The following is a 14,719-nucleotide window of genomic DNA, read 5'->3' on the forward strand; positions in this document are numbered from 1 at the left end:
AAACCAGAGGAGAGGTAATTGACAAGGAGAGCAGAACTTCATTTTGGCCACTCCAACCTGAAGACTTGTACTGGAAGTGCCCACAGTCACCAGACCAAAAGGGAGATCTGAGACTGCATGGTCTGTATTCCTGACTGGTATACAGACTGAGGATGTTCTGGAATGAAAGGTCTCTGACACTGACCAGAGGAAGGTCAAGGCCAATGAGGAAACTTTAATTGAAGAGCAAACTTGGCAGTAGAGAATGACAAAAATGAGGTAACCAGGTTAAGAATGGCAGCTATGGTAGCAGCAGAGGTGAACCTTCCCCATCCACCCTACATATTTTCAGGGAAAATACTAAGAGCTATAGGGTCAAAGATGTGAATGACATGAATGATGCTTCTGACAAACCAGAGCACTAGGCATGCATAAAGAGGTCTCTTTCACAGGCTATTAGGTTCCTGTGACTAGAGAGACATTTGCATGGAGTAACACTTTTATGACTAATCGGTTCACATAAACAAATGACAAGTTGTTGTCAGCCAATGAACAGAACAAAAACTAACCAGGCAGTAACTAGTGTTGACATGCAAAGCACTGTAGTTCAGATAAAAAATATACAAACACAGTAAATCAAGAAAAAAGACAATGTTCTCCTGGTTAAAATTTTTCAGCTGTAATAGTGTTAATTATATCAAACATACTTATGTGATGGCAACACTGTAATACTGTAGCTGGCAGAATGCTACTTGTGATGAAAAACACAAATTAATCCACTGAAATGTATGATAAAATCAGTGCCTCCAATGATGTTTTCACAAGACTCCTACACTGGAACTTGCTGAATAAAAATCTTTTTCCTATTGTTCCTTAAAGACTATGAAAAACAGTGGAATGAAGCCGGCAAGGTAATTTAGCCAAAGTGTACATTACCCATGAAAAAATTTTTTATCAGCAGCCACATAAACTATTCCTGCTGGTGATGGCATGATACTAGAGGGAAAATTCACTAGACAAAAGATGAAGGCACCCTGCTGACCTATATTCTCAGTACAGGTAAAGGCAGATAATCCTGACCTCAACACACCAACTAAACTGAAGTGCTAGAAACATACCGTACAAGTTACTGTACAGCCTTAATTAATGAAAGAGGATGTTGACAAAGACATGCAATACTTATAATGAAGATCTACTGTATCTATGGTCATCTGAGTCTAGAATACAGGTTTAACCATCCCTTGAACATTCAGTTCTCCTTAATTATATTTTAGGTAGTAAACTGAGCCGTACAATCCAGGCTTATCATAGAAGAATGCACTGGAAGTTAATACTGTACCTATTAGAAATATCATTAGTACCTACTACTGTACCCACAAAACAAGCCAGATGAACTAAAACTTCCATTGAATACTTTCCCAAAACAGAATCTGACCGAATCAAGCACGTTTGTTGACCATTTTCATTACAGTGGCACCTCAACTTAAATGGACAGCTGGGGTCTACCCCTCCCAATAATTAACAGAATTCAATAAGGAGTGAAGACTGGCATATAGCTTACTTGATACATAACCCTGGAGCAAACTCACATAGCATATAGTGAACAGCAATTTCATACAGTGATAATTATTAGCCTGTCCTAACCAGTATTTTGTAAATATTTAATTTAAAACTGCGATTTTTATAATAAAATTAAGTTTTATATATACTTACCAAGTAATTACATAGCTATAGTTTCTAACTGACATGGCAGCTTAAATTCAAAATTCATGGTAGCGCTTCAATTGTTTAATGTAGGTGACTAGTCTCGCCACTAAAGGGAATACCAGGAACGACTAAGGCCGGGTATTCACGATCAGGTTTGACTGTCAGTTCACCCATTACCATTTGACAGATGAGTGTCCACACATAAAGAACAGAACTGTCAGTCGGACCATCAACTTGAGGTCATCTCCCTCAGTGCTCGCCTAGCCTTCATCATGACAACACTATATGGCAGCGATGGAAACTCCGCTGACTGATAAGGAAGCGGAGATACAAAGACTAACTGCTGCGGCAATTCACTTAAAAATAGGAAAGAAGCAAAAAGGCATAACAGAGTATGGTCTAAATATTGCCTATTAAAATGGGGTGTCTATTCTCATACAATATTAATGAATAAGGTTAAATTAGACCTGGGGGTTGGTGAAGCAATTTATGAAATGGACCGTGAAGCCTTCTTGCACTAACAACACCTTTCATAAAAAGGCAGGGCACTGGCCTAGGTCTATACCAAATTGTCTGTATAACATAGAAATATATATATATATATTTTTTTATCATATGATTTGGACTCACAACGGTCTACAAATAGCGTCGCAGGGTCTAACAATGAAAGGAATTAGGCCTATACAAAGTTTATTCATATCCTGGTCCAAGCGGCTGATATCCTTCCCAGACGAAATCCAGCGACGAACTGTCACAAAATTATTGCTTACTGGTCCACATGTGCTACCAACTGTCAGTCGCTTGGATGAACTTTGGGTAATTCCATCAGTTCATCCATTTTGTCAAGTGGACTGACTCCGCCCACAAACTGTCATCCACACAAGTTTAAACATCAGTATCGATGAACTGACAGATGGACTGACAGGTAAACCTGATCGTGAATACCTGGCCTTAGCAGACCACCTCATTCTGTTTGTGCCTTATGTCCATCAGAGGGGAGGAGGGTGGGTTCTGATTTTGTAATTACTTGCTAAGTATATATAAAACTTAATATTATTATAAAAATAGCATTTTTATATAAGTAACTTACCAAGTACATTACATGGCTGATTCCACACTGACATGAGGTGGGATACATGGACATATTCTACTCCAAAACATTAAGTCATGTAATGAATTTGAAATAGAAAAGTTGCTAGCACTGAAAACAACCCTTGTTGTTTCCTTATCAGTTAAGAGAGCTATTGCAGGAAAATACTGCCTCAGGTTTGTGCTCATCTTAACCTGTAGTGGTGTGGCGGTATAGCCATGGAGCGCCTCTACTCAAGTGTGAGCTATGTAACAAAGGAATATTTTGATGGCTAGCAAAGCATCAATAGGTGCCCTTGTCCTGGGCACAGTACCAACATAAAAAACAACCAGACAATACTGTCACCTACACTGAAATAAAACCACAACCTATCCACTAAGAGTGGTGGGTACTCCAGTACATTGTACAGTAAACCCCAGCTCCCCAAAACCCGACACTTTACTACAAGGTGAAGATATAGTACGAGAAAATCCCATGCTGCCTTCCGCAATACCATGCAAGTTACTAATAATGGTCGCAAGGTACTGCAACATTCTAACACTGTTTTAACTTTCATTAAAAATAGTGAGAAGCAAAGATCGCTTACACTTCAAGTAGGTTGATTGCAGAAGGGAAGTAAGGGGTATATTGTGACTGCAAACTAATGAGGTAGAAGATGCTCTGACATCCTTAGTTTTCACTTAAAGTAGGCAAAATGCCCTTCTGAATCTGACAGAGGTCTCACAAATAGTCCATTCAGGATAAAGGATGATGCATTTTTAGTCAGAAGTCCAAATGGGTCCTTGCCAGAACTCTATAGTTATGGATGGCCCTCTGCTCTTCCGGTCCTGCTCAGGTAATACCTGAAAACTCCAACTGGACAGAGGGCTCTCTATTCTTCCTCAGAGCCAAGGATGTTCGTTAAGTTCTTAAGGGAGAAAGACTGATCCAGGTCTTGGACAGGTCCTTGTACTTAACTAATATCCAAGGGTAAACGAGCAAACCGTGTCTCCTTGTGAAGAAGACCTACTCTAGAATGATGGCATGGATCTCACTAAAACGTTTTAGCAGAAGCCAAGGTCACCAGAAAGATAGCCTTCCAGTAAGGTTTTTTCCAAGAACAGCATAGTAAATCAAAAGAGGGGCCTTTCAGTCACTTCCACACTATGTACAGGTTCCAGAAGACCAGATTTCCTTCCTTGCTTGGACTAGTCAAAGGACTTGATGAAGTTGCTTAAAAACTGAGTTAAACGTAGCTTGACACCCCTTAAAGGAGGAATACAAGCCATTCTAGATCTCAAATAAAAGAGGCATTCCGCAATTCGAGTCACAGATGTCTCGAAAGGAGAGACATAGAGAGGAAGACGAAGGTTCCTTATGGTGGCAAGCAGGTCCAATGTCGGCCTACCCCACAGATTCCACAGGACCCAACAGACAAGGAGATTCAAGATCCACTTGGTGGTAAGAACACGCTTCTGACGGTTCAGTTCGTCTGCCAGAACTTATTATTTGGCCTGAATAAATCAAAAGACTAGATTATTTGGCCTGAATAAACCGAAAGACTAGAAAACTATTTTGTCTGTCCACAATAGAAATTCTCTTGCAGTTTGGTGGAGAGAAAATGAGAGAGAGCGTCTCCCTGCTAATGTAATAAATGTTAGGACTGTGATCTAGTCTAAATGGATTACCACAGTCTAAGAGCGAACTAGGGTCGAGAAGCACCACAGCCCTAAGCGAATCGCTTTCAGCTCTCTTGACATGGATGTGAAGGCTCTGTTCTTCCAGGGACACGTCCCGGAAACTTCCCCGTTTCCAAAGCGAGCTCCCCAACCTAGATAAAGACGTTGAGAAGAAGTCCAAGTCTAGTCTCAAAGGATGAAAGAACTTCCCTTCCGAAAGTTAGTTCAGATAGCCACCACTGCAGGTCCGACTTAAATCCAGGGCTCTGAGAAAAAAACGAGTGTCCAGCTGTGTTTCCCTGTTCCAGTTGGTCTTGTGTTCAAAACCTTGGAGGAATTTTTCTTTGAAAGGAATCAAAGAAGTCAGTCGTCCAGGAAAAACTGATGTTCATGGCCAGAAAATAAAGTTAAATAAAAATAAGAGGAGCTAGGACTCGAAAGAAGACTTGTGCCATAGACGCCTAAGCCTACATCCCTGAACTGGAAGATCCTGTCTCATACAAAGGGCCTGAGATACTCTCCAAAGTCCGGACGTGGACATGGAAGAAAGTATCCTGCATATCCAAGGTCTCCATCCAATTGCCCTGGAGAATGGACGACAGGACTGTCTGGTTCATCCCTGTCTTGAACTTCGTTCTCTATTCAAAGAGAAAAATGGAGCTGTAGGCCATGCAGGCTCGCTGATGACTCTGTGGACAAGCAAGCAACCAAGCGAACTTGCAGATCATCATACAGACTCACAGACAACTGTGCGGACTAGTTGCCAACCCTGCTGACTCTTGACAGCTGTGCAGGCTCAACTTCTTATTTGGACTCGATAACGCCTTGTGTGGGCTCGACAACACCACGTACAGACCGAAAACATATGCGGAACTGTACATGGCGGACACTAATTTCTGGCATGCTTATAAAATACTTGAAATGTCCATAAGAGACACAAAAGCCTGGGCACGAGATAGCACCGTCCTTGTCCAAAACCAGGAGTGACAAATTCTTCTGCAGTCAGACACAATCCTTTAAACAGAAAAAATAGTTAGTGAGTGGGCGCTAGGGATTCAGCAGTGGGAGCCAAGTATGGCTAGATAGTGCCAAATGCTCTGGAACAGGTGTCAGGTGTTTGGGAATCTGTGCCAGGTGCCAGGAGCTTGAAGTTGATTCCAGGGGTTCGGGAATGGGCACCGCTAGAAAGGGCTGGTCCGAGAGGGTTCAAGGTGCTTTCTCCTCTTGCTTGGAGCCAAAGTAAATTCTTTAAAAAAAAAAAAAAAAAAAAAAAAAAAAAAAAATGCTCAAGAGAGAACGTATCATTATTCCAAAGGAAGTCGGACCGAGGAAGTGACAGAGGGAACCACAGCAAAACTGCAGGAAGGCTGTGAGATGGAGCTAACCTCCTTACTGCCTGATAGGAAGCTGAGAACTGTAACCGTCATCTGCACGTATCTTCAGCGGCCATGAAGAACCAAAAAAACATTACGGTGCTTACTGTCTGCACTGGAAAACTTGAAACTGGATAAAAACTAGAGGAATAATTGCAAAACTCTCATATGAAGTCTGTCTAGCTTGACTAACATCTCGGTGGACGACAGAGTCCCCAGTAGGCTCATCCACTGTTTCAAGTAAGTAGAAAAAAGAGGCTAAAAGTTAGTGGACTGTCTGAAAATAGCTATGATTCTCTTGATAGATGTAAAGCCTGAAAATTTGGAGAGTTGAGACTGACATCCAAAAGCTGACTCTTGTGATGGAGCCTTTGTTCTGAGGCAGAGGTGATGTAGGTCTGTAGGCGAAAATAACGGCTGATTGTGACTGTGTGGCTCTCACAGTAGTAAAGGAACACCAGAGCTCTCTCTTCTTGAGATTCCAAAGAAAAGAGCAGAAATCTTTAAAAACCAACTCAACTGTCCTTGTCTGCACAGGACAGGACTCAGAGGCAATCCGAGGTAATGTCTCTTGGGAATCCTCTATCTTCTTAGCCCGTGCTCATGCTGCCAGCCAAGAAAAAACTTTTTACCTCAAAAATCTTGACAAGATCTTCGACAAGGAGGTCTAGTTTCATTGAAGCACCAAAGGGAGGAAAGTCCAAAGACACTTGTCTTGCTTCCTTTCCAACAAAAGTCAAACTCCCAACTCCCTGAGAGACTTGTTGGAGGATGATGAAGAAAAACGACAGAGGTGGGAGCTTTCTTCTACAAGCTCATAAATTTGGGACTCAAAAGTTCCTGTCTGCAAAGGACAGGACTCCACGACACTAATTGTCGCTAAAAATGGAGCAACGTCGGCTCATCTTGAACTCCAGGCAAAGGTGGAACACCTTTAAGAGAGCCAAATAGCTTGTGAGCAGTCTGTATGGTGCTCAGAGGCGGGAGTCTGATACTGAAGAGTTGGCACCTGGTGATAGGGGACTGGCACTGGCCACTTGAAAGCCAGAGCCAGGAATTCAATCAGAGATTGGCACTCAAGAAACAACAGTGTGTTCTTAGCCAAGACGGGCACTGAGTACCAAAGAGGAATTGGTGTCAGACACTAGTAGGCTGGCGCCGGGTGCATGAGAACGGGTGCTGGGAGCTCTGTAGTTTGCCGCTGGGTACTAAAGAGAGTGCCGAGCGCCTGGGAACTGGTGCCGGGCGTTTGGGAATAGGCACAAAGAGAACAGGAACTGGCGCCAGACACTGGTAGGATGGAGTCAGGCACTCAGGAAGATGTCACTTTGATGAGTGATGAGAACACTACACATCCATCAAGATGCCTTTCCAGTGGCTGCCTAACACTATTCATCCATAAAGACACCTTTCCAGTGGCTGTCTGCTGATACCTGGGAATGTACTACAGGTTTGACTGAGGGGGCAACTACCTGGGGGCAAACCCCCTTGGACTCCCTTGGACCCCCAGTATGTCTCCTCCCAGGTTTAGGGGAGTACGGCAGGGACGTTAGTTCTAGGAGATCTGACGGGCCGAATAGCCACTTCCTCCACTACACATCCGTCAAGATGCCTTATCTGGTTAAAGGAACTGATTCCAAGTGCTTTTCCTACCCTCAAGATCTTTGAATGTTTTAATTTTCCCACCCTCAAGATCTTTGAATGTTTTAATATAAGTCTAAATGCTCAAAATAAGTCCACAGCCTGACAAAATCTAAATTTAATCTGCAGGTTCCTGATGCTTGATGTCCTAATAAGAGGTAATATAAGAATGAAAATAATGTTTTTTATATATATTAGCTTTAAATGTTTTTGTTGAGCTTATTAAAAAATATGCTAGTTTCAAAAATAAAAGCAAAAAACAGAAAGCAAGAAATACCTAAAAGTATCTTTTTATTTTGGGGAGGTGAACATGAAACTCGGCACTAAACAAACTAATACTACAGTATTCTAACTAAAAAATGATGTCTAACTGAACACTTAATTTCAGCAAGAACAAAAGGTTCCCTGTATGCAAACTAAAATAACAACACCAACAGCAACAGCAGCAATAAATGAGAATTCCTCACCACTGGCAACACCAAGCAATTAAAACTCCTAACTTTGAAAATAAACATTATTATTATAGCATGAGCTTAACATCTAAGAATAATTAACATTCAGCATCTGTCAACTGATAAAAGTACAATGAGTTGTATTATTTTATCAGTTCATCAGACTTCATTATAACAGCATTATGCCAATCTGGGCTTTAAGACTGAACAATGGTACCTTAAAAATGTTTAAATGTCTTTGATGTCCTATCATTATGTTTGCCAGGTCTTACACATTAAAAGGTCTTACAAAATTTAATAACTTATCTAAATATTGAGTAATTTTCATATAGATGGGAAACATCTGCTTCCCTACCAGTACATACATTGTCCTCAAGTGTGTAATCAGGAATATCTGGGTATATAAAAATCCGAACATCCTCTGGTGCAATGACAGCTGCATGAACAGCTGTACTTTTTCCATCAATTTCTTTGGGGTGTTTTAGTATGTCGATCTTACATGGTAGCTGTCAAAGAAAAGAAAAAAAATTACCGCTATATAGAGTAAAATCTTGTTCACTTTAAAATTACAAAATCTCTGTTCATGCTCTTAACAATACATAAAGGATTCTTTTATCTAGAGGACTTTGATAAGACAAAAAGTCATGAGAAACTTTTAGTTAAATATTGAACTAAGAAAAGCATTCAACTGCAACTTTACAGGAATAAGATGTCTTTCAAAATAAATACTTCTGCAGTATTTCATGAGTTTACGAAGCAAGATAAAAAATGGGCACACCATAAATCCAAACTTACTATAAACAAAAGTTAGGATAGTCACTGCAAAAAAACTCCGGACACCCACTTTGAATGAACAAAAATCAGAACAATGTTATAAAAATGGAAAATAATAGACAAAGTTTTTGCTTTATTACCTTTTATTCAATATTTTGACATGTCTCCATTATTTTTAAGTACTATCATGCACAAGAGTCCATTCCCTTAGCCATCCAGAGAGTGAACACGAATCTGCTGACTATGAAACACCAAAGCAGTTGAACAAGTAACTACTGTAATGGATGAACCAACAGATGCCGCACCGTAAGGGCATATGGGAACAAGAAGGGTGAGTGGGAAGCAGGTAATTTTCTTGAGCATAGATTAAAGTCTCCATATTCTAATATCGTTAAGAAAGTGATCGTAAAGGTACTGTTGCTGATGATACTGGGTTTGAGTGTAAAATGTGCTGTTACGGAAATATGCAAAATAAATATGAGAATAAAAGTGCTTAGGAAGTCAGTATTCATGAATTAGTATTTCCTATAGATTATTGTAACTTATCAACAGACATGACTGTCCACAAGATCGATATGAAACATTTCAGCAGCAGCTTTACAGTCAGTTAATAAGATACGATAATCTATAGGAAATACTAATTCGTGAATACTGACTTCCTAAGCACTTTTATTCTGATTTTTATTTTGCATATTTCCTTAACTGCACATTTTACACTCAAACCCAGTATCAACAATGAAAATTTTAAGATCACTTTTTTAACGGTACAGTATTAGAATATGGAGACTTTAATCTGCACTCATGAAAAATACCTGCTCCCCACTCCTTGTTCCCATATGCCCTTACAGTATGACATCTGTTGGGTCTTCCGTCAGTTACCTGTTCAACTGCTTCAGTGTTTCATAGTTAGCGGATTTGTGTTCACTCTCTGTTCCCTCCTGTTCCTATATACCCTTACAGTGCGTCGTATGTTGGGTCTTCCATTAGTTACTTATTCAACTGCTTCAGTGTTTCATAGTCAACAGATTCACGTTCGCTCTCTGGATGGCTAAGGGACCAGACTTCTGTGCATGATAGCACTTAAAGATAATGGAGAAATATCAAAATACTGAATAAAAGGTAATACAGTAATACCCAGACCTTATGCAATTTGAGTTGCATGAATTCACAGACACACAAACTTTTCATTGGAACCTAACTGATCGTCATACACAAGTTTTTCACACGCGAACATTTGCGAATCCTCGAGAAACCCTGCAAAAGTGTTTATGTTTAATTTTTTATGTAATTTATAAGTTTTAAAGCTTTTATGTGTAAATTAAATAACATTAAATATTAAAAATAACAATTCTCTCTCCCTCTCTTTTACTGAGATGAAAGAATTTGTATGGTACATGTACAGGTAGTCCCCAGTTATCGGCGGGGTTCCGTTTCTGAGGGTGTGATGATAACCGAAAATCGGCGATTTTCGGCGCCGAAAATTGCCGATTTTCGTCGCTAGACAAGCCCCATAAAACCGAATCGCTGTTAACCAAGCCTGCCATTAACCGGGGACTGCCTGTATATGTTATTGGTTTTGTATGATAAATAAAATTAATGATTTTCCTAATAATAAGTACTAATTTCAGATATTAATAAGATTAAATAATAATATTAATATATTAATAATAATAACTGTAGTTACAAAATTCGTATGTGATACGTATTTTAAACAAACAAATACCTTTCCCCATCTTTTGTTGACTCGTTGAAGGAAGGCAAAGCTGTCAAATATGTCAATTTAATATGATAGGAAGGGGGGAATGTTGCCAATTAGCAAGTCACAGGATTCTTATGTAATTCTCTCTCTCTCTCTGTCCGTAATAATTCATAAATAATTTCACTCTCTTAAATAAGGACAACTCTTATCCTTATCTCTCTCTGTCTCTCTATTGTTTGTAGTTAGCAGTCACACATATTTTACAACCTAAGGATTACTGTTTCTCTGTATGTCTTTACCTGTACAGTAGATAATCTTATATTGATCTAATTTTACCTGTACAGTCTACGAACTGTAAAGGCGCTGTTCTAAAATAAACAGACAGAGCATTTCAGAACGAGGAGAGACAGAATAAAGACGTTCTTAAAAACAAGGTTGTTGAAAAGACTTCTAAAAATAGACCGGTGGAATGGGGAGAGAGAGATTAATAGTATAAGTAAGCTTCACACTTTCCTATATTTTTGCATCAACCATTTATTTCTTTTTAAAGGGTACTGTATTAAGCTACCTTTTAAATGAAATTACAGTTTTTTAATTTCATTTAAAAGTTAGCTTAATACTTTGGGAGCAAGCTTAGGGTCACATTTAGTGTTTAAACTCTAGAAATAAGCATTTATTAGCATTTTTAGAGACCATACCAAACTTACACGAAAATTCACCTTGCGCAAGGGGGTCTGGAACCTAACCTCACGTAGGTTTGGGGTATGACTGTAAGACAAAAGTTTTCCTTATTATTTTCCTTTTTTTATAGCATTGTTCTGATTTGTTTTCATTTAAAGGGTGGTGTCAGGAGTTTTTTTTTGTGGTGACTGTAGATCTCCTAAATGACAATTAGTACTTCAAGTTGAAATACTGAATTTTTACTTCACAATTGGGCATTTCTTACCACCAATTTGTTTAGCAAAGATAATTTATCCTATTTTCAAATAACAATTATTCATTTGAAGGCTTAAAATGCTAAAATATATTTTAATATGCACAATATCATATTTGCAAATTACACAGCCTTATGCTTAACTGGCAGAGAATCAACTTCCACAAAGAAAGAGTCACTTACTGTACCTTGATTTTGGGTACTCTATCAGCAATAGTTATCACTGGGATGTAGCATGTGTAGCAGAAATATTTTCTTGATTTTCCACACTTAGAACACAATTCACGGCCAGTCAGCTCATTAAGAAACTCTGAATTGCTTATTTTCATGCTTTCAAATGGCTCTCTTATGTCTCTAGGTTTCATCAATCTAACCTGCTCTGCTTTGAACTTCCGCAGGTCTTTAAGGTCTCTTTTCTGTATTGCTTTCTGACTAAAACCATTTTGGATAGTTAGAGATGTTGCATTTACATCTGATGGGTCTGACAGAGATTCACAGTTAGGAATCTGCAGATCACCCTTTACATTCTGACTGTTCATCATGTCCAACTAAATAAGTTTGACTGAAATTCACATAAGTGCATCTGTAAAAAAAAGACAGCAGGCTTTTAAAATGGCTATGAGGGTTTTGGGTGTATACAAGTAAAAGGTGTACTCTATTGTTATTTTCATAAGGAAATAACATTTATTGGCTAACACTTAACAAAACAATCATTTTTCCAGAATTATAACTACTGTACTGATAATGTATTTCTTTATATGCAGAAACCTTGGTAAAAGCTTGTTTCAGGTCCAAACTCCAATTCCACATGAGGGTTTGTACTAAACAGTGATTCATCTACACTATTTCGCTGTGTTTAGTACTAGCCCCTGGGGGATCAAATGCCCTTTTAAATGCATTTTGCAATATCAAAACTTAGAAAAAATCCTTAATTATTTACATGTTTTAATTTTTGCAATAAATATTAGCTTGCAAGAACTATGTATATTGCTTATTTTTTCAATTTTTTATGAAGATTGAAAGATGTAGTAAAAATTGAGTTGGGATGTTCGGACCGGAAACGAACATTATCCGAAACCTTTATACACGACTAGAGCCTGGATCTTAGGCTATAACCAACCTTTGTAATGAATTCTATCCTAGGATAAGTAATAGCTATGAGTTACTGCAAATGAAAAAATGAAAAAAATATTCTTTATGCATACCATCATTCTTGCAAACTAATATTTATCACAAAAAATAAAATACATGTAAATGATTGAAGATATTTTCTGTTTCAATTTTGTGAAATGCACCTAGGGACATTTGATCATTCAGGAGGCTATTACTAAACACGGCGAAATACATTTGACCCCAGGGGCTAGTACTAAACATGGCAAAACAGTGTAGACGAATCACTGTTTAGTACTAGGCCTAGCCATCATGTGGAACTGGAGTTCGGACCAGAAACAAACTTTTACCAGAAAGAAGTGGTAGGTTAGTGAAAAAGTTTAAAGCCAACAAGTGGCTTGGGACTGAAGAGATGTTGCTTTTGATCAAGCCGGTTCTACGAGGACACTGCAAACATCCTTTCATTATGGCTGCAGAACAGAGTTAGGCGCAGCTCAGCAGGCTATCTCACTTGTTTCTGTAGGATATCCCTCACCAACGAACCTCTGTTTCCCACTGTGCACTAATCCCATTGATAATACTTAGAAAGAAAGGTTCTATCTGTTATTAATAAAGTCGTTTCTCAATCAGGATTTCCCCATGTTTGGCGAGTCCATATCCATTGCAAAAGGGCTCATTTCCGAGATAGGCTCTAGCGGGTAGTCTATCAAAACCTTTGATCGCACACACAAAAAAACACTGGAAATCACATTTGACTTTGTTGTGCCATGATGTGTGACTGAAGATTATGTCGAGTTGTAATATCAACGTTAGAGGTACTCGCGAGGTACTGTCGAGCCCAGTAGTCTAGCGGTGCCTAGCGTTGGCCATCAATTGAAACCTGTGGTTTCGGCCTTACCACAAAGAAAATGGTTATCGGTTATCGTAACCGACACGACAATGATAACTCCCTGGAGGTATTCAAGGGTCCTGGTCGCTTGTGTTTACAATCACCATGGAAGGGATTAAGAGTAGTAGTAGTAGTTATACTTTTCCCTCTGGAATTCTGGTTCTGTTCCACAATTGTTTTTGCCTTTGCAACGGCGCCTCAGTAGCACAGTATTTAAAAATAAATTGTGGCTATTACATAATCTAGATACACACAAGTAGGCACACACACACACACACCCATATATATATATATATATATATATATATATATATATATATATATATATATATATATATATATATATGAATGTCTTTACTGTAATACCACAGTGTAATATGAATATAAGAAGGCCCATAAAACACTATTTGAATGTTGCAACCATATATTTCGAGCACTTCCTTCTGTGCCCCTGTTCACTGGTAACATATGGACAGATGAAATGTTACAGGAGTATATATACAAAGCATATGTAGGTGTGGCATTAAGTCTCCGATGGTATGCAGGTGGCCGTTTCTCAAGGAGGGAAAATAAACAATTCCGAAGGCCGATCTGCAATGAGATGCAAGACAGTTACTTGCATGAAACAGTAACGCACTCAAAGGGAACTGAGGGAATGCACGCATTGGTGCCAAGCAACTCGGTTCCAATCACTCAGTGCATAATTACATTAACGCTTAACACTTCAACAGCAAGGTACTTAGGGTACTTGCACAATGAAACGGAAAATAAATTAGGCAAAGAAATTACAGGATTGTGACTGACTAAAAGAAGCCTTATTTCGGAACATTACCTTTGTCAGGATGATGGGGTCCTCATCCGATAGGGCGTCAGCAGTGGAGGGAGGGAAATGAAGGGGATGCCCATTACAAAAGGTACTGGCTTGAGGACGAGCACATGGAGGGAGTACAAGGGACAGGCAAGAGGGAAGGACACCAAGTGTCCTCGGTTTAGTTTTGGGGGCTTCTCAGACCGAATTCCAGGTCAGCGGTCCTGATGAAGCTTCGGGGGATTATGCTTGGGCATCTTAGTAGGCGGTGTTGTAGTCAATGCCCGCTCTGCTTTCTAAAAGGGGTCAGGAACATGGGGTCAGCCCCGAGTGGTGAGATCACCTTCCCAGGTGTCATGGCAGCCACCGCTCTGCTTTCTAAAGGTCATGCATGTGGGGGTAAGCCCCGCGTGGTGAGATCACCTCCCCAGGTGTCATGGCAGCCAGGCAAATGTTCGCTGCTGTAGCCGGGTGCTCTCTCTTTGTTTTCCTCCTTTGACGGTTGTCTGCCTCTGGCGAAGAGTTGCATCTTCGAAGGTTCCACCTGAGGATAAGGATCTTTGGCAGTCACTTTGACAGAGGAAGTATTAAGGTCGTACCCAAAT

At 39.6% G+C, this 14,719-nt stretch overlaps 1 protein-coding gene across 8 annotated transcripts in view; it reads right to left on the reverse strand.

Annotated features, from left to right (window-relative positions):
• The window catches only part of LOC136841663 (tRNA-uridine aminocarboxypropyltransferase 1), a 39,787-nt gene extending 26,337 nt beyond the window's left edge, over nt 1-13,450 (reverse strand). For 2 of the 8 annotated variants that reach the window (XM_067108833.1, XM_067108836.1), the window contains exons 1-3: nt 13,316-13,450; nt 11,496-11,890; nt 8,266-8,406 (exon numbers count right to left, since the gene is read on the reverse strand). In XM_067108833.1, coding sequence (XP_066964934.1) covers nt 8,266-8,406; nt 11,496-11,849 — 495 coding nt within the window. In that variant the 5' untranslated portion in view covers nt 11,850-11,890; nt 13,316-13,450. Of the gene's footprint in view, nt 1-8,265; nt 8,407-11,495; nt 11,891-12,767 lie in introns of all 8 variants that reach the window. The other 6 variants (XM_067108838.1, XM_067108835.1, XM_067108839.1 and 3 more) reach the window with 6 other exon arrangements.
• Nucleotides 13,451-14,719: the final 1,269 nt, after the last annotated feature.

The sequence above is a fragment of the Macrobrachium rosenbergii genome, chromosome 9, assembly GCF_040412425.1.
Source record: "Macrobrachium rosenbergii isolate ZJJX-2024 chromosome 9, ASM4041242v1, whole genome shotgun sequence".
Lineage (NCBI taxonomy): Eukaryota > Metazoa > Arthropoda > Malacostraca > Decapoda > Palaemonidae > Macrobrachium > Macrobrachium rosenbergii.